The 24650-nt window shown below is 35.7% G+C and overlaps 1 protein-coding gene across 4 annotated transcripts in view; it reads left to right on the forward strand.

Moving 5' to 3' along the window:
- MAP4K3 (mitogen-activated protein kinase kinase kinase kinase 3) overlaps positions 1-24650 on the forward strand; it is a 192847-nt gene that overhangs the window by 163671 nt on the left and 4526 nt on the right. For 3 of the 4 annotated variants that reach the window (XM_060026758.1, XM_060026759.1, XM_060026760.1), the window contains 11 exons: positions 2597-2638; positions 4943-5027; positions 6435-6514; positions 11830-11890; positions 11972-12089; positions 13862-13920; positions 14923-15026; positions 19276-19447; positions 21273-21341; positions 21421-21513; positions 24413-24483. In XM_060026758.1, the coding sequence (XP_059882741.1) occupies positions 2597-2638; positions 4943-5027; positions 6435-6514; positions 11830-11890; positions 11972-12089; positions 13862-13920; positions 14923-15026; positions 19276-19447; positions 21273-21341; positions 21421-21513; positions 24413-24483 (954 nt within the window). Of the gene's footprint in view, positions 1-2596; positions 2639-4942; positions 5028-6434; positions 6515-11829; positions 11891-11971; positions 12090-13861; positions 13921-14922; positions 15027-19275; positions 19448-21272; positions 21342-21420; positions 21514-24412; positions 24484-24650 lie in introns of those variants that run through there. The other variant, XR_009521463.1, reaches the window with a different exon arrangement.

Consider the following 24650-nt stretch of genomic DNA (forward strand, 5'->3'; position numbering starts at 1 on the left):
AAATTTCTGTTACATAATTTGTGATATTACTACTCTTACTCAAATAAAATAGCTAACAAGGAAGAAAAATTAAGATTATTTTCTAATAGATATAAGATATCACTTTAGGAAAGGTGAAGTTAGCCTTACCAGCTATTCCTGTTACAAATGTTAGATAAAACACTATGACATAACTACTAAAACATAAATAGAATTTATCAGGGAGATTAAAAATTGTTAACATTTGTAAAGAATTTACTCTTAATCATCAGGCAACATTTGTCCATCATCATAGAACTTAAAACAAAACAAAAAAAAATCCTTAAAATTCCCAATTCAGCGGTTGCCAACAAGATCACAAGACAGTATTTTGGGGGAAGTTTTTGTGTATAATGACATTGGTTATTTTTCTAGAAATTTACAGGACATATGGTTATGTGCATACAGCTATACTTTGTGCACTAAGCACATTGCTAGAGGCTTTTGTTCTGTATCTTTCATAAGATTTCACTATAGATATGACATACCATTTTTTATAATTCAGTTAAAGCACTTGACTGGGGTTATGCATTGTAATTTGTGAAACTTAAGACATTTTTAACAAAAGTGAAATGTCCTGTAGGAATAATAGGATTTATGAAGTCTGTCCAACTGAGTAGTGCCTTTTTGCTTTCATCAGTTTAAATTTTAGCAGCCCTGCTAATGTAGTAGTATAAAAATGCAGCCTAATGATTTTGCAACACAGTATAATAACCTTTGAGAGATGAATACATTTTTTAATTTATGCACTTTTAATTCACTTTTTCTATTACCTTATTTTATCAGGATAAGGAACTAGTAATTAAACTAACAGTCTCAATAATTCTGAAATAAATATGTCATGACTGTATCAGGATAAACAGTATCCCTGGTATATTGAAACATGATTACAGTTTGTGCAGCTTCTTGAAATTATTTACAGCCAATTCTGTCGGTACTTAAGTTAAATCTGACAGAACATTCAGAGCTCCCTAATTAAAAATGATGTTTTGCTAAAATAGATGATATGTGATAAAAAATAAGTACATAAATCATTTGCAAAATGGAAAAAAATGATCAGAAATTGATGGCAGTATTAGGCTGTACATCCTCATAAACATATCTACAAAGTAAAATTTCATAGTCTTAATTTTAGAAATGTCTAAAAGTTACTCATGTAAGTAGTACTACACAGAATATTTCATTTGTATCATGTATATGAAATCAATTAACAGTAGCTTTTTAATTTTGGTCTCATTTAAACAATTCTGATTTATATGAGATTGAGAAAAAATTATAATGTCATTCCTTAAAACGCTGTTAAGATTAACCTCAAAAGAAACCTAGACTTTCATTAAATTTACGTTTAAATTATAATCTCTCCCAAGGAGATTCCTTCTCCAGGGATAAATCATATACCCCAGGAATGTAGCCCCTTGGAGAAATTTCTGGTACTGTTGAGAATATTGTAATAGATGAGCGATGTGCTGTTTTTCCTCTCCTTAAATTATCAGTATACTATGACCAATGATTCATGCATTTGAGTCCATCAAAATTTAAAACTTCACTTGACAAAACACTCTGTAAACAAGGTTAACATAATGTGCAGACTAGGAGAAAACATTTGTAATATATATATAACAGATAAAGTATTTAAGTCTAGATATATAAGGAGCTCCAACAAATAGATAAGAAAAAGGTAACTCAGTTAAAAAAAAAAAGGGGGGCGGGGGTGGGAAGAATTCACAGAAGAGGAAAAACTGTTTTTTAAAAAGATTCTCAACCTTCCTAGCAATCAGTGGCATGCAAGTTAACGAGAAACACAGGAGAAAACATTTTTTACTCCTGTAAAAACTGTTATCAGTTTGAGAACATTAAGTGTCTGTGAGACCATAAGGAACCAGGACTCCCGTACATTGCTGGTGGGAGCGATATGAAGTGGGCACTTGGAAAGGCAGTTTGGCAGTCAGTATCCACTAAAATGTAAAGGTACAGACCCCATATTCCAGAAGTTTCACTTCTCACAACATACCCTTAAAAAAAACATTCACACATGTAGTAAGGTATGTGCAAGGGTGATCATTTCCACATTGTTGTTATAGTAAAAATTTGAAAATAATTTTAAATATCCAATAACAATTAGGGAATTGCTAAATAAAGTATGTTATATTCATACTGTGCTGCAGTTAAAGCAAATGAGTCAGTGTACTTATGCTGTCCAAGACCCAATGTTAAGGCAAAGAACAAGTTGATAAACAGTGAATAACTGTTTATGTTCTAAAACACACACAAAAACAGTATTTCTGTGGGGACATGTATATAAATATGTGCAAAAAGGTCTGGAAGGATACACAAATACATGAGTACATATAATTGCCTAGAGAAAAGTTTGGAAGGATACACAATAAACCATTTTGGGGGCCAGGTACTAGGAATAAGTGGAGTGTGAAAGGATTATAGGGGACTTCAGTATTATCTATAATGTTTTGTTTGACCAAGAGAATGTATTCATGTATTTTATTCTGATACATGTGTTTGAAATACAGTACTGATATACCAAACAACAAGAAGTATAATCATGCATGTGTTCTTTTTCTAGAAGCCTATTAGTAACGGCCTACCCCCAACACCTAAAGTGCACGTAAGTATAAATACCAAATAGGTTAAGTTCTCAAACTAAATACAATGACAAATAATTGCTTGAATGTGTACCTTTGGTTGGATTTTTTTGCCTGTTTGAAAGAATCCATTATTATTTAAAAAAACTAAAAGATTGCTAATTTACATATTAATTGATTATATCTGAAAAGTAACTTTTCAAAAGAAAATTACGATAAATTATACATTTTAAAAAGCTGCTTTATTCAAAAATTATTAATATTTTCTTTGCACATATTTTTGAAGGAATGTGAAAAATGCACAGTTATCAAAAACATAGAATTTTAGAACTAGAGGGAACATTGAAGGAGCATCTGGCCCAAACTCTATTTTTTGCCCATGAATGAAACTGAGACCCAAAGATCTTAGTCACCAAGATCACAAAACAGCACCCAACTCTAACCAGACCTAGAACTAGAACGTAAATGTCCTATGTTATAGTCCTTGTAGGTTTTTTATATCTATATATACCATGCTGTCCTTTTTAGGATTAAAATGATATTAACTCAATGTAATTTTAGGTTAGTATGGATAGAACTACATTTTCGCTGATACAAATCTCTAATCTAAAACCTTATGTAATACTAGTTTAGACAATGTCCATAATTTTTCTGGTTTTTAACCTCCCAACTCTACTATTTAGCCTTTTTACTTTTTAACTCTACCTTTTAATTAGTATAAAGATCTAAATAATCATACCTCATTTTACAAAAAGAAGTTTTGAGTGTAAAGGGCTCCTGAGGCTAGAGATTTATGTATACAATAGGGATGAGATTTCCTGTTGGCTACAAGATGAAATTCCTTTATCAGGTATACAGTTGACAGGGAAGAGCTGATAACTATGGACCAACTATACAAACTAGCTTTAGGTTGGGACTGGTTTGATTGTTTTGTACCTCATTTTGTCATTTGGATTTTTAAGGGGTTTAGCAATACCTTAATATGTGAATTTTGGTACCTATCTTAAAGGATAATTATCAGGGTTAGTTAAGTGATATAATTTCTGCCCTACACCATAAAAACATTTTTTATTGGTCTCCTACCACCTGGTGGTATTGCCAGGCTATTGTTCTTTTCTGGGAACTAAAATCTTAAAAATACTGGTTGGGGGACTTCCCTGGTGGCGCAGTGGTTGAGAATCTGCCTGCTAACGCAGGGGACACGGGTTCAAGCCCTGGTCTGGAAGGATCCCACATGTCGTGGAGCAACTAGGCCTGTGAGGCACAACTACTGAGCCTGTGCATCTGGAGCCTGTGCTCCGCAACGAGAGGCCGAGATAGTGAGAGGCCCGTGCACCGCGATGAAGAGTGGCCCCCGCTTGCCACAACTAGAGAAAGCCCTCGCACAGAAACGAAGACCCAACACAGCAAAAATAAATAAATTAATTAATAAACTCCTACCCCCAACGTCTTCAAAAAAAAAAATACTGGTTGGTAGGTTTCTGTGAGTAAAAAGGAAATCTTAAGATTTAATATTTTGATTATTTTGTGTTAATATTTTTAATCCACTGTAGTCAACAGTAATCGCTCGCAGTATTATCTCCCTGTTGGTAAAGAAAACATCCCTGCTCTAAAATGATGCACGATGCTGTCCTTACCACATATTTCTGTATTCTTTTTTCCCCAAGTTTTTGTTTGTAAAAGTAATTAAATGGGTAAGCTTTCTTGTATTTTTTTATTCTAACCAGAACAATAATTTCAAAATTAACATCTTACTCTTTGAATATCAAAAAACGTTCAAATGAGTGATATTATTTTTCACTATAAGGTATTTATTATCTGAAAGGTTTGTAAATAAGCTTGATAAATAAATATTAACATCAAAAACTAAAGCTTTTTGTTGAATCCTTCCAGGGAAAATAATCAGATTGCTCAACTTTTTTTAAAAGTACATCTCTGTTTTGAGATTAAAGTCCGTATATGAATTTCAAATCAACCATACCTTTTCCACTTTGTAATATTAAATTCAGTGCTTAGTGCTATTTTTAGGCTCATGAAACCAAGTAAGAAAATTTTCACCTTTGTAGAGATTATAATTTCCTTCTTACCAGAGAGTATTGTATCACTCTTAATGTGGGACGTGTAAGTAATTCTTCTGTAAGCAATTATTGTGCAGAATTAGTTGCTATTACTGCTTTGTTTATTTGAGAAGATAGGAAGCATAAAATGATTCTTCTAAGTAAAATCTTATATCGTCTGACAGTTGTGCCTGAAACCTTTGTGATACCACTGTAAGGCAAATGACTAGGACTCGTTAGATTTATTTGGTTATTTTTTGTTTTTTCCAGATGGGTGCATGTTTTTCAAAGGTTTTTAATGGATGTCCCTTGAAAATTCACTGTGCAACATCATGGATAAACCCAGACACAAGAGGTAGTACTATATATTTTTTTATCTGTTATCTTTCTGATTGTTTAGTGTTTTCATGAGACCAGGAAAGCACTCAGTTTTAATCACTTTCTGCATACCTTTCTGAAGAAAATTTTGTTACAATTTAAAAAGAAATGTTTTTAAGGTAAATATGTTTCTCTATGTTATTAGCAGTGTTTGAGGTGACACATGGTATTAAAATTTCACTCTGTAGTCACCATATCGATATACTGAAACCATATACTCTGTGCCATCTGTCTTTATAAAGATACACGTAGAGATATGTACAAACGTATGGTCTCTCCTTCTCTCTCTCTCTTTCTCTGTCTCTCTCTCACTCACACACACACACAGAGGTATTCTTACTAAATCTTTCAAAAATCCAAGCTGTAGGTACTTTTATTTCACAGGTGAAGGAAATGACACTCAAGAGAGGTTCATTGGGCTTCCCTGGTGGCACAGTGGCTGAGAGTCCGCCTGCCGATGCAGGGGACACGTGTTCGTGCCCTGGTCTGGGAAGGTCCCACATGTCGCGGAGCAGCTGGGCCCGTGAGCCATGGCTGCTGAGCCTGCGCGTCCGAAGCCTGTGCTCTGCAATGGGAGAGGCCACGGCAGTAAGAGGCCCGCGCACCACAAAAAAAAAAAAAAAAAAGAGAGGTTCATTGTTTCACAGCCAATCGGTAGTAGAGCTGCAGTTTGATCCCAGTTCAGTACTGTCTGACCACAAAGCTTATGCCTTTAATCTCCCAGTACTAATCCTAAATACTGTGCATTATAGGAATGTTCTTGGCATTCTAAGTTGTTCTCAGGATACTTCAGTTTAGCCTGGAGAAGTTCTTCACCTGCTGTTTTATATTATCATAAAAACTGATCAAACAGAACCATGGCCAAACTTCTAATATCTTCTAGAAGATATTGAGTACCCTAGCAAGCGTCCCAGTTTTAGTTAACTTTTTAAATAGGCTGTAGTCAGATCTTGGTTTTTCTGATGTCATGTTTATAATAATAGCCCATCTGCAAAAATACTTTGCGTCTGTATCAGCTGGTCTTGATTTGCATTCTGTATGTCAGTTGCACGTGATCCCCTCCAAGAGGGAATTTAGAAAAGTTGCTGCAGATTCTCTGCCAGTCCTTAGCACCCTCTGATGAGTGAGGAGTCCTAGCATGCCATTCTTCAAAACCTCTTTTCATAAAATTTTCTTCACTGCTTTGAGGCTAATATTTGCATATTACTCAATTCCTTGAGCTAGAGTTTCTAACTACTTATTTGCATTAAAATAAATACTACTTACAGACCACAGTAATTCTTTTTTCATATATTAATACATATATACTTAATTTTAGATTATATAAATTCTTTTAAAGAGTATTTTATATATCAAAATCAGTGGATTACCTTTGTCATTTCAGATCAGTACTTGATATTTGGTGCTGAAGAAGGGATTTATACCTTGAATCTCAATGAACTTCATGAAACATCAATGGAACAGGTATGTTATTTTGTATTTTTCCTTTTTTTTTTAATTCTTAAGTTATTGTACACAGACACTAAACAAGAAATGTTGCAGTGCTATGATTTGTTGCCTCTTTTGTTCGTAAAACCTTCCTAGAGCATATTTTATTCACCAGGTGCTAAAGACACACAAGATTAGTCCTCACCTTTAAGTAGCTCATGATCTAATAGATGAAACAAACATGTAAACCAATAACTGCAACACACTTCGAGTTAGATGTCACAGTAGGAGTGAGTACAAAGTATAAGCCACAGAGGTGGGTATCGCTAGCACCTCCTGTGGGGAGATGAGAAGGAGAGAGACGTTTAAGATGGACCATAAATGATGATGAGTAGAAGGTTAGAGGATAAACATGAAAGAGCATGGCAAGCATGGAGAACTATGAATGGATAATTCGATTGGAGTACAGAATGAGTGTAGAATAGTAACAATAAATGAAGGTGGATGGGTAGGCGGGTGCCAAACCCCAGAGCTTTGTGTAACATGCTGATGATCAGATCTGTGTTTTAGAAATATCTGTTTGCATTGTGGTAAGAGGTGAGACTAGAGATTATAGTTAAACGGTAAAGAAGTGTTTAGTCAGAGCAGAAGTGGAGAGGACAGAGGGGGAAAAATGGGGTTTGGAATTGTATGGGGACATTTTTGATTGTCACAATGACTTAGAGGAAGCTTTTGGCATTTAGTACCCAGAGACCAGAACTGCTAAACAACCTACCCACAAAAATGATGATAATGATGATGGTATTAATAGCCAATACCTGTATAAATCTTATTACATGCCAGATACTGTTTTTAAATGCTATTAATCTTCACAGTGACTCTTAGAAGTAGATACCATTATTATGCTCATTTCAGATGAGAAATCTGAGGCTCAGAAAGTAGCTTTTCAGAGATCCCACAGCTGTTAAGTGGCTGAACTGGGATATGGACCCAGGCGAGCTGGCTCCAGAGTCCATGTCCTTAAATACTTCACCATACTGCCTCTCCCACTTGTATCACTTCTATAGAGAAACACAGGACTTAGAGAATTAAAGAGCTAGAATTGACCAGACTGAATGACCAGTTCAACAAGGAGGTTAAGAAGTCTAGGTTGGGGCTTCCCTGGTGGCACAGTGGTTGAGAGTCCGCCTGCTGATGCAGGGGACGTGGGTTCGTGCCCTGGTCCAGGAGGATCCCGCATGCCGCGGAGCGGCTGGGCCTGTGGGCCATGGCCGCTGAGCCTGCGCGTCCCAAGCCTGTGCTCCACAGCGGGAGAGGCCACAACAGTGGCCACGTACCGCAAAAAAAAAAAAAAAAAAAAGAATGAAAGAAGTCTAGGTTGACTTCAGTTTTCCAACTTGAGTGACTGGATGAGTGACAGTACAACTTGGCAGGATGTGGTATACAGAAGGAGAGGTCAGTTTGAAGGGAATAATGATGCATTCAGTTTGGTAACGTTGAGTTTTGGGTGCCTGTGAGATGTATGACTAATTCTCCATTATTAATATAAATCGATTACAAATAAAATAGAAAAATCCGTAAGTAATGATAATTTCTTCAAAACTAAACATTTCCATCTTTTCTCATCACATTTTTTTTTTTTTTTTTTTTTTTTTTTTTTGCGGTTTGCGGGCCTCTCACTGTTGTGGCCTCTCCCGTTGCGGAGCACAGGCTCCGGACGCACAGGCTCAGCAGCCATGGCTCACGGGCGCAGCCGCTCCACGGCATGTGGGATTTTCCTGGACCGGGGCACGAACCCGCGTCCCCTGCATCGGCAGGCAGACTCTCAACCACTGCGCCACCAGGGAAGCCCATCACAACGTTTTTTAAACAGATTTTCTAACAAGATCCTTAACTGATATACTTACTCTAAATCTTAATCTGGAAGGAGGTATACAGTGAAGTGGCTGAAAAACACATATGAACTAGGGAAAAAAGAAAAGGATCTTGTTATTTATAATAATTAGTAAATAACAGTCAAAAGTGGTAAAATTTTTTGGATATAATAAGATACCTAAAAATCATAGTACTGGTAACAATATTAATTGTAAGGAACAAGACCAATGTCATGTTTACATGGGGTAAGCATTTATCAACCTAATTTAAAGGGCTGTTAAGTGAAGGTACCTTCAACCCCCCCCCCCATTCCCACTCTGCAGTAACTCCCCTTCTTAGGTGCTTTAGCATTTGAAATTACATTATTACGGTAATATTTTCTGAGCTAAACATGCCCATCAAGGTGAATGTTTTCCCTCCCAGAGGAAGCCTATAAGAGTAGAGAACACGTATGTGTGAGATCTTAAGTTTTTCCATCTTCCTGTGAAATTGATTATTAGGCTGATTTTCTCTGTACTCTAAGGAAAGAAACTGGGTGGCATGAGTCAGCTAGATAGGGGAAGATGCTGAAAGGTGAGAAAATGACACAGAACAGGGTCTTGATTTACAAATCTTTTTCTGCTGTTATTATTTATAGCTAGCATTTATGGAGTGCTCAATGTACGCCAGTCTTCTAAGCATCTTACACCTACAAGGAACATCGTGTTCACTCACCGCCGCAACAGTGTTGGGATAGGAGCTCCATTTTACAAATAAGAACACTGACACACAGAAATAAGTCAGTTATCCAAGGTCGCAGAGTCAATGAGAAAGCAGCTGTCTAAATCTAGGCAAAATGCAGAACCTACTCTTCCTTTTTTTTTTTTTAAATAGATTTGTTTATTTTATTTATTTTGGGCTGTGTTGGGTCTTTGTTGCTGCACGTGGACTTTCTTTCGTTGCAGCGAGCGGGGGCTACTCTTCGTTGCGTTGCACGGGCTTCTCATTGCGGTGGCTTCTCTTGTTGTGGAGCACGGGCTCTAGGTGCGCAGGCTTCAGTAGTTGTGGCGCATGGGCTCAGTAGTTGTGGCTCGTGGGCTCTAGAGCACAGGCTCCGTAGTTGTGGCTCACAGGCTTAGCTGCTCCGCGGCATGTGGGATCTTCTCGGACCAGGGCTCGAACCTGTGTCCTCTGCGTTGGCAGGTGGATTCTTAACCACTGTGCCACCAGGGAAGTCCCCAGAACCTACTCTTCTTAAGCACTATATAGCTTTACTAAACTGATTATTTCATCCAGAGCCTATTTTGCTAAGAGAAGTAGGCATTAGAAATCTAGAAAAGCTTTAGAGTTTTATTAAACGTGGCTAAAAATGAAAATCCAAAGTGAAAATCCAACACGTAATAAAACTTTGCATAAATACTCTTCCATTGTCCTTATGTTTATATTACCAAAGGAATTTGTGTCTTACCCTGGTACTTTATATATGCTTGTATTAAATAAACTCACTTATATTTACAAATATATAGTTCCATGATAAATTTGTTTGGTTTGGTACTTGTAGTACTTTGTAAATATGTATTTTTATGGAAATAAACTCACTTCAACACTGAATTAAATAAAAATCAGTTTCTTGCTACTTTGGTAACATGTACTGGTATGTGACTTGCAATTAGTCATTGCCCTTTTTTTTAATCTGCCTAATTTTCTCAGTATAGCCAATGAATTCTCAATTCTTCTGTGAAACTTTTATGAGAGCATAAACCAGGAAATGTTGTTTATGTTCTTGCAGTCTGAGGCATGGTTATAGGCAAGTTTTCTAAAATTAAAAACCACTTGGTGGGAGGACTTCCCTGGTGGTGCAGTGGATAAGACTCCACACTCCCAATGCAGGGGACCCAGGTTCGATCCCTGGTCAGGGAATTAGATCCCACATGCATGCCTCAACTAAGAGTTCACATGCCACAACTAAGGAGTTGGTGAGCTGCAAGTAAGGAGCTCAGCTGCTGCAACTAAGGAGCCCACATGCCACAACTAAGGAGCCTGCCTGCCACAACTAAGACCCGGCACAACTAAATAAATACATACATACATAAATATTTTTTTTAAAAAACCCACATAGCAGAACTTCCCTGGCAGTCCAGTGGTTAGGGCTCTGCACTTCCAATTCAATGGGATTGAATCCATTGAACCCAGGGGGCATGGGTTCAATCCCTGGTGGGGGAACTAAGATTTCACAAGCCACGCAGGACAGCCAAAAAAAAAAAAAAAAAACATAGCAGTGCCACATTTTACTTGCTTGGAGACATTAGGTGTTTTATGTGGGTACATTTTGCAAATAAATGAAACAGGTTTTATTAAAAATAGATTTTACTTTGTTTCTCACCCTTTTATTATTACTTCTGTTTTAATTATTTAAGACCATCATTCTGACTTTTAAAGGCTTTTTTAACGTAATGTCCTTAGAGGCCTTGATATGTTTCATCATTAGTCTCTTCCTTCTTTCCGTTCCCTACCCTCATCCCAGTCTGTTTTGGAGTAACCTAGTAGGAATTGGCAGGGCAAACCCAGCAACCAAACTTGTTAAATCACAATGCTTAATTACATTCATCAGTGGTTCTCAAACTTCAATATGCAACAGAATCACCTGGAGGGCTGATTAAACCGTAGATTGCTGGACCCACCTTTAGAGCTTCTACTTCAGTAGCTCTGAGATGAGGTCCAAGAATTTGCATTTCTCGTTTCTAACAATGCCAGGTGATGCTGATGGTGCTGGTGCAATGACCACTTTGAGAACCACTGATATGCGTATGAAATGTGTTAATGAGAGCAGTTGTTTTTTTTCCTTCAAAGTATATGTTTCATGAAATCCCCTTCTTTACCCTAAATACTAATCACCTTAAAGCTTACAGAGAGGTGTCTCCCAGTTCTTATGTGCTAGATTTCAGTAATGAATTCCATATATATGTCCTTTATGATTTATAAGTTTTCATCATATTCTCTCTTGGCCTTTTTTTCCTCCATACCTACTATTTCCACATCCTGTGTTTCACTACACCGTGATCCTTTTTTCTCTTCTGCTCCAAAAGCCATGCATGTCCATATGCCTAGATAAGACCGTTTTTTGGAAGTACACAGGAGAGTCTTAATTATTTAAAACCCCAGAACCAAAATAAAGGAATAGACATTGTTTGAAAATGTCCTTTTCCCTGTGTAGTTTGGGATTATGTAGTCCTAACCATAAGGAGAGTGGAGCTAATCATGTCATGTTGGAACTTAGATAATGAAATTACACTGCTAATTTATTTTTCTTCCATATAAATATGTATGTGTAGCATCTTGTTTTACTTGCCTTATAAAATGAATTTCTATTAAAAATAAGTTTCTTTTTTAAGAACTGGCCTAATGATATGATAGCTACATGGTTAATATGTACATATTTACACTGCTATTATCTATTATCCTTTGTAAACTTTGTGCTTTTTTTTTTTTTAAATCAGCTATTCCCCCGAAGGTGTACATGGTTGTATGTAATGAACAATTGCTTACTATCAATATCTGGTAAGTCTTTCAGTTTTTAAATACCTTACAGTTGCTCCTATTTATGTTATCAGCTTTTATGACATATATTTTTCTCTGCAGGTAAAGCTTCTCAGCTTTATTCCCATAATTTACCAGGGCTTTTTGATTATGCGAGACAAATGCAAAAGTTACCCGTTTCTATTCCAGCACACAAACTCCCCGACAGAATACTGCCAAGGTAACTGTACATTTAACTATGTTTTCATCCTTAGAGATAATATGTTAATTCATTCTAAAAAATAGATATACTACAGAAATTGAAAAAGCACGGGTTTGTAGAAATCACGTGTAATGAAAAACTGTAAGAAGTAATGTATTTTTACAAGTGTTTATCACATTCTTCTAAAATTTTCTGCTTTATACTTTCTGCTTATATCAAGCATTTTCTTTCTGAGTTTTTAATTTTTTTTCTACAAGGTTAAAACTATTTTTTTTCCTGTAATTTGCTGGTAATTTTATGTCACATATAGTGTTTTTGACTTATTTGTGTCAGTCTGAATAAAATGAATTTTCTCCAAGTAGTTTCTAAACTTAGAAAATTTAAGTGAGTTATTAAATGAAGATTTTTGTTAGAAGATAATTACTACTTAGAAATCGAGATTTTTGCTTTTCTACTTTCAGGGATTTTTAGTTATGTTCTTTCTTCTTTTTGGTTATTATTATATTGGGCCTCATTTGTTGAGTAAAAATCTTTTGAGTTTGGTATAAACTGTATTTTACAAAAACTTTATAATGTAACCATTCTTCCTTTACAATATTAGTTGTAAAGCAACTAATGTAGAACCTTAACTTTTAAGTACCTTGAAAATCTATTGTTGTTAATTGCTGAGTTTACAGTATAGTTTACAGTATACATTTGCCCCTTCGTGCACAAAAACTTTTAAAAGATTAACTTTTGGATGAAAATCATTTTAAAATACACTGTAAGCTTTTCTGTCTTTAAAATAGATTACACTGAGTTTAACTGGATCTTTTCATGGTGACTTAGTTATGATTATGAACTTGATTTATTACATTTGTATTATAATATCTGTAGTTGGACTTAGGGATATTGCTCCTATAACTAGTCAGGAAGTTTCTTTCTTCCTGTACAGTTTATGTGCCCCTCTTTTTCTCCCAGCTGCCACTTTGTGCTGTTATTTTTCTGCCTACTTAAAGTATGACTCCATTCAGGTTTCTAACTTGATAATCCTAAATTCCTGTCAGCATGGAAACTGACCTCCAAGCTTTAAAAGTAAAGAGCCCCCAAAAAATGTAAGGCACATAAATGTTAATGCATTAACTTTTTGATATCGTTTTGTCAGAATAGAGACCTATTCTTACATCAGTTTGTGGCTCATCTTTTTACTTTCTCAGTGGTGTCTTTTGGTAAACCAAAGTTAATAATGTATTAAACAAATTCATTCAACAAATTGAATGCCACTCATAGTTTGAGGTGCTAAGGATATAGCAGTGAAAGAAATATCAATTTAAGTTTATCAGTATTTTCCTGTATGATTTATTTTTGCATTTTTAAAAGAAATCCCAGGACTTACGTGGTGGTCCAGTGGTTAAGACTTTGCCTTCCAATGCAAGGGGTGTGGGTTCCATTCCCCACGGGGAGCACATGCCTTGTGGCCAAAAACACAAAACATAAAACAGAAGCAATATTGTAACAAATTCAATAAAAAGACTTAAAAAAAAAAAAGAAATCCCAAGGTCGTATTCTAAAATGTAAATATTTTATAGTTTTGTTTTTCATATTTAAATCCTTAATCCATTTGGAATTGATTAGGGGGAGTTGAGAAAGATATCCAATTTATTCTTATTTTTAATAGATGATCTGTTATGTCAGGACCAGTTTTTAAACAACTCATCTTTTCTCCACTGAACTGTAACAGTACTATATTTTCATATACTAACTTTGCCTACATGTATTATATATTCATTTCCATTTCCATTTCCATTTAGGAAATTTGCTGTATCAGCAAAAATCCCTGAAACCAAGTGGTGTCAGAAGTGTTGTGTTGGTAAGTAAACTGTCCAAAATCATGTAGCTCTCCTGCTTTGCAGAGTGGGTAAGAAGATGCTGTGAGGCACATTTTTAAATCTAGCGTAAAACAGTACTACTCCAGGACGTTCTGCCAGTAATAGTTTATTTTTCCCTTTTAAATAAAATACATATATTGGTCATTCTATGTTCATATAGTACCTTACACATGTAGTTGTTTTGCAGATAATTTATTGACTAGATAAATGGAGAATGACTTTATTACAGTACTTGATCACATCCTGTTCTCTAAGGAGCCTGTTACCGATCGTTCACCATTTTGCTTTGTAATGGCTTATGAGGCTACATTTATTCACTCAGCATACTTATTATTTATTCTCATACCTTTAATAGATGAAACGTTATGCTTGTGATGTGAAGGTTATAGTCTCCCTGATCACACACCACTAGCCAAAAGTCCTCCCCAATCCCCGTAACAACTAGCTGGTTGATTTGCATTTAGGGAAAACCAAAAACAGTTTCCTTTCCTCCCTTAAAAAACTCTGAGGCAATTCAGTTTTATTATTTGTAAACCTGTTATCTTGAGATTTGATTAATGTCTTCATGTAGTGCGGCCCAAAGCATTACTGCCTCTGAACATGACTACCAAAAAGCACCCTGAATCACCTGCCCCTACATGTGCTGCAGCTATCAATTTGGGAAGTTCTCCGCAAACCTACTTAGACCCTTTCTTCAGGATCTTGCTAATCTCTCTGCTACCACAAGACCTCAAGTTCTTCTTCCCGCCCCCAGGCCCCATAAGGACCAGCATTTTCACTTGGGAATACAAATAAAAATCCTACAAGTGATAAGGGAGTTTCCTGCTACTACCGGAAACAGCATTTCTTTTTCACTCTGCAGTCTAATTAAGAAATTGAACTGGCAGTCAACTTTTGTTGTTTGTTTTCGAAGTATGCAACTGTTACTGTAAGGACTTTTTTGTATTATAAGAAAACTTACATATACTTTTTTGCCTTGACAGTGAGAAATCCTTACACAGGCCACAAATACCTATGTGGGGCACTTCAAACTAGCATTGTTCTATTAGAATGGGTTGAACCAATGCAGAAATTTATGTTAATTAAGGTAAGCATGAATGTCAACCTAAGTCATTTTTAGTATAAAAGCTTGTCAGTTTTCCTGTTCTTTCAGAAACTTTTTTTTTCCAGTTAATTCTCAAGATTTAATGTAATAATTTTGGATTATATGGCAGAGTGATGAAAATCTGCCCAATTATAAAAAACTCGGTTGGCCTGATAGAAGTTTTGAAAGAGACTAGATAAATAGTTCAGGGATATGGCAATGGGAGCTGGAAATACTGGATCACATACACAGTCTGATGTCAAGAACAGGAGGTACTAAGAGAGCAGTGAAATATTGTTTGAATATGTTCTCTGGTTGACCTGCTCTATCACAGCAGAGGGACAACCTGCAGGTTGGCATTTGGCCTTAAAAAGTCAAGGGATAACCATAATGAAGGGGAAATTATTTGTTTTGGATATATGCCTATGTATTAATTTTCCCAGTCCTTCCCATGGATGGTGTTTTGTGCCTTAGTTTCTCTAGAACCTTTAAAGAAAAAAAAAATTTTTTGGCCACTCTGTGCTGCATGTGGGATTTTAGTTCCGTGACCAGGGATCTAACCCATGCCCCCTGCAATGGAAGTGCAGAGTCTTACCACTGGACCACTAGGGAGGTCCCTTTAATGAATATTTTTTAAAACATTTAATATTATTTAGCTATAAGTTAAATTTAGAGGAAAAACTAACTTAAAATGTATGAAGTGCTGGCTCAGTCACCCCAAGGAAATACCAAATGAATTTTTTAAGCTATTTTCTTCACTATTTTATATAGATTAAGTAGTCTTATTTCATGAGCATTTGATATCCCCATAGAAGTAGGGATCGGAATATAATTGGAGTGCATTCTTCCTCAATTATATAATATAGAGTTAGGATGTTTAAAGTATGGGCTTCTGTTATTTAAAATTTTATGAGTGACTGGGGAATCTAGTTTTAATTTTCACATCATTATTTATTAACCTCAAAATTAACTAGGGCTAAAGAAATGAAAAAAAGAGTTTCAAGAATTTACCACCCATTGAGGTAATATTTCCACAAATAAATTCACTGAAACAAAAATTCTTTAAACCAAAAACTGAAAGGGAAAATAGCCTTATAAATTATCCGAAGCAGAGCTGCTGAACCCAGCCCATTTCTGGCCACATGGTTTTGTTCTCAGTTCCTCTTTGTTCTTGCCTGTTTGACAAAAAGCATGGCGTATCCTAGATTGAGTGGTAAAGTGTATGTAGTTATTTTTCTATAGCCCTTTCCTTCCCTGTCTTCCTCCTTAGTCTCTTTTCGTATGTCCTTCCTTTTCCTTTCATTCCTAACCTCTATCAGAATGAAAACAGTTTCATTACATCAGTTGTTCATGGATACTAATAGTCTGATTAAACCTTAGTATGAATGAATTTTATGTGTTACCTGATATGTTAAACTATTTATCCTAATACGTAATGAAAGACCCTTTTCTCTGTTAAAGGAATTTTATGTATTAAGAGCATGCAAGAGAGAAAATATACTTTGAAGACATGGGAAGCTTAAAAACTATCCATCCATGTCTTCTCTTTTCCGGATAGATGGTACCAGGGAGCCTGCCCCTGACTGATGAGGCCTGTTGCCAGTATTCTAGGATGTTAGACTTACAGTACAGTTCTACTTGCAGGCCTCCTTCACGACTTCTTGCTCTTCCCACTTTACTTAAACTCCCTGAGCTACATGCCCCTATTTATTTCCCTTCATCTTAACCCAGTTCTTTCTCTGTGTCTCTTCTTCGAGATTTCTATATGTATATTTTGTTTCTATGTTTGGCATTATCTCAGTTAGTATTTTTGATGTTTTCTATACTACGACTCTTACCAGATATGTTCAAAAACATTCTTATGCTTTCCATATACTTCCTCCTCATGAGATTTCTGAGTAAGTTTTTGCTTCTCTAGACTACGTTTTCAATATAAATAAAAATTATAAATTGAAGCAGACATTCATGTACTTATTACGAATCAGGCAGAGTGTTGTTTAACTAGAGAGATAAAGAGTAAGATGTAGTCACTGCCCTCAAGGACCATCACCAATAGCGACTGGATTTTAAACTGTTATATGGGAATCCTCTTCTGTTAATGACTTATACATATTGTTTAGTTATTGTTGGAAGCTAAGTAGAAGTATTCACAATGTGTTGGTTTTCATATTTACTGAGGAAAAACTACGGGAGCATTTGTTTTCTTCCTGTCTTACTGCTCTTTCCACATTTCAAAGAGAATTTTTTTTAATGTTTTACCTTATTAAAAATAGGACAGATTTTATCCATAGCATATCCCCAGGTGGGAATGCTCCCAGAGAGGGTGTTTGGAGAGTGTTCGTGAAGGAGTGTCTAGACCTCTGGGATGGGGGCACTTGGGCATTCACGGGGAAGGAAGAATGTGGGAACAACAGGTGTGCACAGAGCTTCACGTTCCAGCCATGAGGACCACACTGCATCTTCTGACACTTTAAGACTAGTAGTTATGGGAGCCCCATTTCACCTGTTTATTTTCTCTATCATTTATTTTCTTTAGAATTTACAGTGAGTTACCAGAGTAAAAAATAAATCAGGGGGCTTCCCTCGTGGCGCAGTGGTTGGGAGTCCGCCTGCCGATGCAGGGGACGCGGGTTCGTGCCCCGGTCCGGGGGGATCCCACATGCCGCGGAGCGGCTGGGCACGTGAGCCATGGCCGCTGGGCCTGCGCGTCCGGAGCCTGTGCTCCGCAGCGGGAGAGGCCCCAACGGTGAGAGGCCCGCGTACCGCAAAAAAAAATAAATAAATTAAAAATAAAAATAAATAAATAAATCAGTTTCAGTAGTTTTTAGAGATACTAACAATAGCCATTTGGGAAGTATAATGGAAACACGGCCCATTTATAAGAGCAACAAAAATATAAAATATATTAAGAGTAGACTTAATAAAATATGTGTTAAGACCAATATATTTTTTAAAAACCTTTTTATCGTGAAGAAGAACGTTGCTAGCACCTCAGACCTCCCCGTGGCACCCCCTACAAAACAGCTGCCTTGTTTTCCATTTTTACCATGTAAGCATGCACTTCTAAACATTAGCATTAATTTTACCTGATACTTCAACTGTATACAAGGAGAATCATAAAGTATACATTCATTTGGGTCTCACTTCTGTGCAACATTATATTTGTGTAGTTGTTGGATATAGCCATAGTTTGTTCGTTTTCACTGTGGTCTAATTTCCCATTGTGTGAATGTGTCATCATTTTATCCATTCTACCATTGATAGGCATTTGGGTTACTTCCAGTTTTTGTTATTCTGAGCAATGCAGCTTGTGCATATTTTTGCATGTCTCCTGTGGGTGCATGTAGTCATGTTCTCTAGCATGTATAACTAAGAGTGTTATTGCTGGGTTCTAAGAGATGTGTATCTCGGCATTAATAGGTATTGTAATTAACCATTGTGGTCACACCAGTTTATACTCCCACCATCAGCGTTAGGAGCATTTGTTTGCTCTTCTCTGAGTAACCCTTATTATTGTCGTTCTTCTGGCGGGTGTGTATGGTTATCTTGGTTTTATTCCCTGATTACTAATGAAGTTAATGTTTTCCTCTATTTTTCCAAACTTTCAGAGTGTGAATTTAGTCTCTTTGTAGCAAAATAAAAATAATTTTAAACTTATGTAAAATTAAAGTGGGTTGCATTTTAACTAAGTTAATTTATTAAATAGAATCACTTGAAATACAGGGCTAAATTTCTCTTATTTGTGGTGGTTGTTTTTTTTCTGTCCACACTTCTAAGGGGAATGTCTCTTGCTCATTAGCATTTCAGTTTTCTCATCCATGTTTGCTCAGCTGGTTAAGAAGGCAGAGGAGTAGTACTGAAGCAGCCTGGGATTAGGAGAGAGGAGACTCTGCCACACAGGGTGGGGGGCAGGGGGGACCCTGGGCCAGCCACCCAGTTGCTGGGTCTTAGTTTCCAACTCTGAAAAAAGAGGGTTGGACAGGTGATTTGTAAGTCTGTTTCACCCCAATATGCTAAAAGTGTGTGGTTTTTAACTTAAAATTTTTTTGCAGTGCTTAACCTAAATTCTTTATAAAGATACTTTCTTATTTAGATTTTCTGCATACCCTGAGTTTCTGTGCAAAGAAGCAATCTTTATAGTAGAGAGTACTATTTTATATATTCTCATAAAACTAAAAATTCTTATTAGTGTTCTCATGAAATTTTTTTTGCTTTTGTTTTCCTTTGTTTAATATATTTTGGTTTTTTCTAGCACATAGATTTTCCTATACCGTGTCCACTTAGAATGTTTGAAATGCTGGTCGTTCCTGAACAGGAGTACCCTTTAGTTTGTGTTGGTGTCAGTAAAGGGAGAGACTTCAACCAGGTGGTTCGATTTGAAACAGTCAATCCAAATTCTACCTCTTCATGGTTTACAGAATCAGGTTTGTGATTTTTAATGAATTATTAAGTAATAAATTTACTATATCTTTCATTAGGCAAAGGTTATTTTTAAAGATCTTGCAAAGGCCCTTTGTTCAGAGTCTTTGGCAACTAAGGGAAATGTTAAAGAACCAATTTGCCAATAAATATTGATTAGTCAGGAGTTTGTTGGAAGCCTGAAAGAGTGTTCACAAAAGGAAAAGAATTGAGACTGAGTTTTTTTGGCATTGAAAAAAAATGATCACAGACGTTCACAAAAGTCTAAAGACAATTTCATGGCTTGCTGAATCCCAGGGGACTTGAAACAGCTTTCCTTTGAGGACACATTACTGAAGGAAAACATGGCCAGCCCTTGACAACATTATTGTGGCTTCTCTTTGGTGCCCCTAAGTTCTCTGTTAAATTCTCTCTTTAGAGGCCCATCTTCCCTTTGAGACACGGGGTGAACTCCTGCTTTCTAATCTCTTCCTCCCTATTTAACAAGAAGGGATTGTTGGTTGATTAATATTTTATTTAGTGAATTTCAGTTGTCTTAGTTCTCCCAAGCATTTTAATTTTAAATCCTTTTCTACTAATTGTTGAACGAAGGGCCTCATTTCCTGACAAAAGAATTTTGTCCCTTCCTTCCCAGGAACTTTTGATTACTTCTCTTACCATAATGAAATCCCTTTATTAGAAGTTAAACATGACAAATATAATTCATCTCTGGTTTTGAGATGATGAGACAGAGTAAGAGACAGAAAGTATGTTTAGGATTTTGTATCAACTGAAATTATAAGCTAGTGGTTTCCTAAACTCTACTGCACATTAGAATCCACCTGAGAAGCTTTTAACACTCTTGATACCTCAAGTCACACACACCCTCGATTAAATAAGAATATCTGGGGCCAGCAGCTGGGTGTCAGCAGATCTCCAAATGATTCCAGTGTTCGGGAACTAATTGTTATAAGCAATTTGTAAATCTCATTTTCCTGGCTTTCTATCTAGTAATGCTAGACTGGCTTCTTGACTAATTTTCACCAAGTGTGTAAGAGTCACAAAGATCTCGTTGACCTGATGTACAGGAGGCCTATTCCATATCCTTCCAACCCTGGTTAGTTACAGAAGTACCAGGTCTAAAATACGTGTGAAGGTCTGAAATACAGCCATCCATGGATTTATTAAGATTCTAAATACTGTAGGAAGTAGAAAACAGGCAAGCTAGACTTTGGATCAGACCCACTCTCCAGAAACAAAGGCCTATAGTTTAGCAGTTTCAGTTTTGATGTTCATACAAAGCTTGGGATATCCTACTTTTTGCTTCCTGGAAAACTATGTCATTTAAACATTTTCAGTTTGTGAAAACTTTCTTAAATCATTATTATAAAAATAGGGCCTCTATGCATTTTTAGGGTGCTTCATACTTCTCAAAATACTTCAGTTTTCTTAACTCATTTGGACCTGAAGTTATTTGTTTGACTCTCTGATTCATTCATTCAACAAATATTGAGAAGTATGTACACAGCACAGCCCCTGGCCTTCTAAGCTTAAAATCAGAAATTAATCATTGCCATAATATAGAAGATTAGACTCCTAATTTCACATATGAATAAAATAGTGGCATCACCAAGAGTAATGACAATAGCTAACCCTCCATTAAGCACTCACTTAGTTTAGCTCTTGCATCAAATTTTGAATCCAAGCCGCCTGGCTTAACCACTACATATGTACAGTTAAAAATATATATCCATTTCAAATTCAGTGATGTTCAGAATTCTTCTTTTTTTAATGTCTCTCCTTTAACTATTACTGTTTTCTGTAAGTTTTATCAAGTTTTTTGTGTTGTAGATACCCCACAGACAAGTGTTACTCATGTAACCCAGCTGGAGAGAGATACCATTCTTGTATGCTTGGACTGTAAGTTTTTATTTATGAATATCTTATCTTAATGAGTTTTTTTAATCTTAGTTTCTGAGTGACTTTTTTTTCTCTCTAGGTTGTATAAAAATAGTAAATCTGCAAGGAAGATTAAAATCTAGCAGAAAACTATCATCAGAACTCACCTTTGATTTCCAGATTGAATCAATAGGTAAGCCAGAGTTTTGTGTTTCTTGTTTGATTGCATTATGAACTGCTTAAAATAATTTGTCTAATAATTATTTGAAATTATAAAAATATATTACTAAGGGCTCATTCTTTTAAATTGTAGGATGTAATGAATATGAGGTGAATATCAGTCTTTGCTTTTACACATTCTCTAAAATAGTTTAACAACCGTGACATAATCTGTAAATAATGTTATTTTCCCTACAGATTTGGCATTTTCAAAATAAATAATTAAATATCATTATTCATAACCTAGTTGTGAACTTCCATTTTCTCCAGACTCCTGCACAGTTCCCCTATAAGTACTTTAAAATTTAGTACTCAGTATGGTCTATTGTATTTTTGCTGTTGTAGCTCCTGATCAGAGAGATCCATAAGGATGTGGAATTCCCTTCTTGCCGTTTTTACATTTTGCTTGATGAGTTTTTTCTGAAAACGGATTTCTTACACAATCAGTATTCTAAAATGATTACATTCAGGAAAAGTAAGGTGAAATGACCATACACAGTTTTTCTGGTGTCCTTTATCAGTAAAGATACTTGCATGTATATGCATTGGCGGACGGTAGGGCCAAGGGCAGATAGTTCATTTGTCTTATTCTTGGTCCTACTTTTATTCTTTCTCCCAGTTAGAATGCCTCTCTCCCAACAAGCAAACACTGATGATAATAAGAAGTCAGTTTTGAGGGACATCTGCTCAAGATGTTAAAATGGAATCCATATTTAAAAACACATAGCTAGCTCAATAAAGAAGACAAAGAACAGAAACTCAAACTAGTATGCACTCCTGAGTGGTAAAGAAGACTAGCAGTGTCCCACAGGAGATGGGGAACCAGAGCCAGGCTTGTGGTTTGAGGTGCCTACTAATCAAGACTCTCCCCACATAAGGCCTCGTGGTTTTATAGGGGATTTTTATCCACCGTTGAAAGAAGGAATCGTTCCTGTGCTCTACAGACTGCTTCAGATTGTAGACAAAGAAGGAATGCAGAATAAATCAGTGTTTAACACTATTGATACTAAAATCAGTTAAATTATACGGAAAACAAAATTACCCAATCTCATGAAAATAGATTTTGGAAAATCTGTATAAAATACTAGCAAATAGAATTCCATATCATCAAATAGTAGACTTTACCTCAGAAAAACAAAGATGGTTCAACACCAGAAAATTTATTTATGTAATATAGCACATTAAAGATTAAAAGCGAAAAGTTATGTAACTCTTCAGTAGATGCACAAGAAGCATCAGTAAAATCTGTCATTCATGATTTTTTTTTAAAAAAAACAACTTTTTAGAAATTAGGAGTAGAAGGAAATGTCCTTCATCTAGCAAAGCCTATTAAAAGTATTGTGTTTAATGGTTAAACTAATTCCCATTAAGCTGGAGAATGAGATAAGGATGTTTGCTATCATCACATTTCAACATAGTCTCATTGGACTATGAAAAGGGAACTATGAGGATTAGAAAGATATAAGTAAAAAGTCCTTTTTTTGCTGATGGTATGAATATCTACTAGAATATACAACTCTAAACTGTTAGAACCAATAAGAAAATTCAGAGTTGCTAGATATGAGTAACACAAATGGATAGCTTTCTGATATGCCAGTAAGACATGTAATCAAACATATTTAAGACCATCATCTAGGAAATTCCAAATTATTGTTTAAAAGCATAAAAGAAGATTTAAACAAATTAACTACACCACGTCCATGGATAGAAACACTGAATATGGGAAAGATGTCAGTTCTTCACAAATTAATCCACACATTCAGTGCATTTGCAATAAAAATCCCAGTAAGGTATTTTCTGCCACTTGATAAGCTGATCTTAAAATTCATATGGAAAATCTAAAGGCCAAGAACAGTAAAATACATTTTGATGAATACTTGCCCTACTTGATATTGAAACTTACTATAAATCCATAGTGATTAAGACAGTGTGGGATCAACACAGGGATAAATAGAAGAGGCTCAGAAATAGACCTACGTGTAATTGGAAATTTACATCATATGTCAGCGGGGAAGTGAGGTCCTGTTCAACAAATGATGCTAGTACAATTGGTTATCTGCAGGAAACAAAATCAGACTTTTCCCTCACTGAATACACACAAAAATATATGTTAAATATGTAAATACAAAAAGCAAAACTAGAATTTTTAGAAGGCACATATGCCTGTATCCCAGTAATTCTATTTCTAGGTGTCTACCCCAGAGAAAATTTTGTACATGTATTTAAGAAGAGGTACAAGAATGTTTATTGCAGCATTTTTGTAACAAAAAAATTAGAAACATCATTTGGTTCATCATACTAAATGTATGGAAGTTGGAAACATCCAATATAAAGTTTACACTGATAATGTGAACTTATTGTGTTGTAATAGTAAAAACATGCATGAGAACAACAAATACCAAGTACATAACAGTGGTTATCTCAGGGAGGAAGGAAAGGTTAGACTACAACTAGAGTAGGAGTTTATAGGGATGCTGGCTGTATTCGTTTTTATTTAAAACAAAAAGCAAATATGGCAAAATGTTAGCATTTGAGAGTTAAATGGTGGATACATGTGTTTTTAGGCTATTCTCATATTTTTCTATGTGTTTGAAATATTTTATCAAAACAAAAATTTCTATAGCAAAAAATATTTTCAGTGAATTTTCTTTTTCTTATCAAAAAGATGAGTAAGGTCTGTATAGTATTTATGCTATATAGTATATACTGTGTAGTTCTAGGCAGTATGGTAAAGATGCCATTATAAATATGGAATGACTAACACTAGTTATTAATTGAAATATTGTTATGCAAGGTAGAAAGAGGGATGAAATAATGCTTATCAGTTGAACTCTTGTACTATTAACAGTAACTGAGCTGTTCTTGCCTGCTAGTTTGCCTGCAGGACAGTGTGCTAGCTTTCTGGAAACATGGAATGCAAGGTAGAAGTTTTAGATCTAATGAGGTAAGTAATCTTTTAAAAAATTATGTCCATTAAATAGTCATGAAGCATTATCAAATTCTACATCACACAATATTCTTTAACTTTGGAAAATTCCTGATTGATGCAAGGAATACTTGATTTGCTAATTTTATTGATATTTTCTGTATTCAATCTAGTGATAAAATTAA

The sequence above is a fragment of the Delphinus delphis genome, chromosome 12 (assembly GCF_949987515.2).
Source record: "Delphinus delphis chromosome 12, mDelDel1.2, whole genome shotgun sequence".
Taxonomy (NCBI): domain Eukaryota; kingdom Metazoa; phylum Chordata; class Mammalia; order Artiodactyla; family Delphinidae; genus Delphinus; species Delphinus delphis.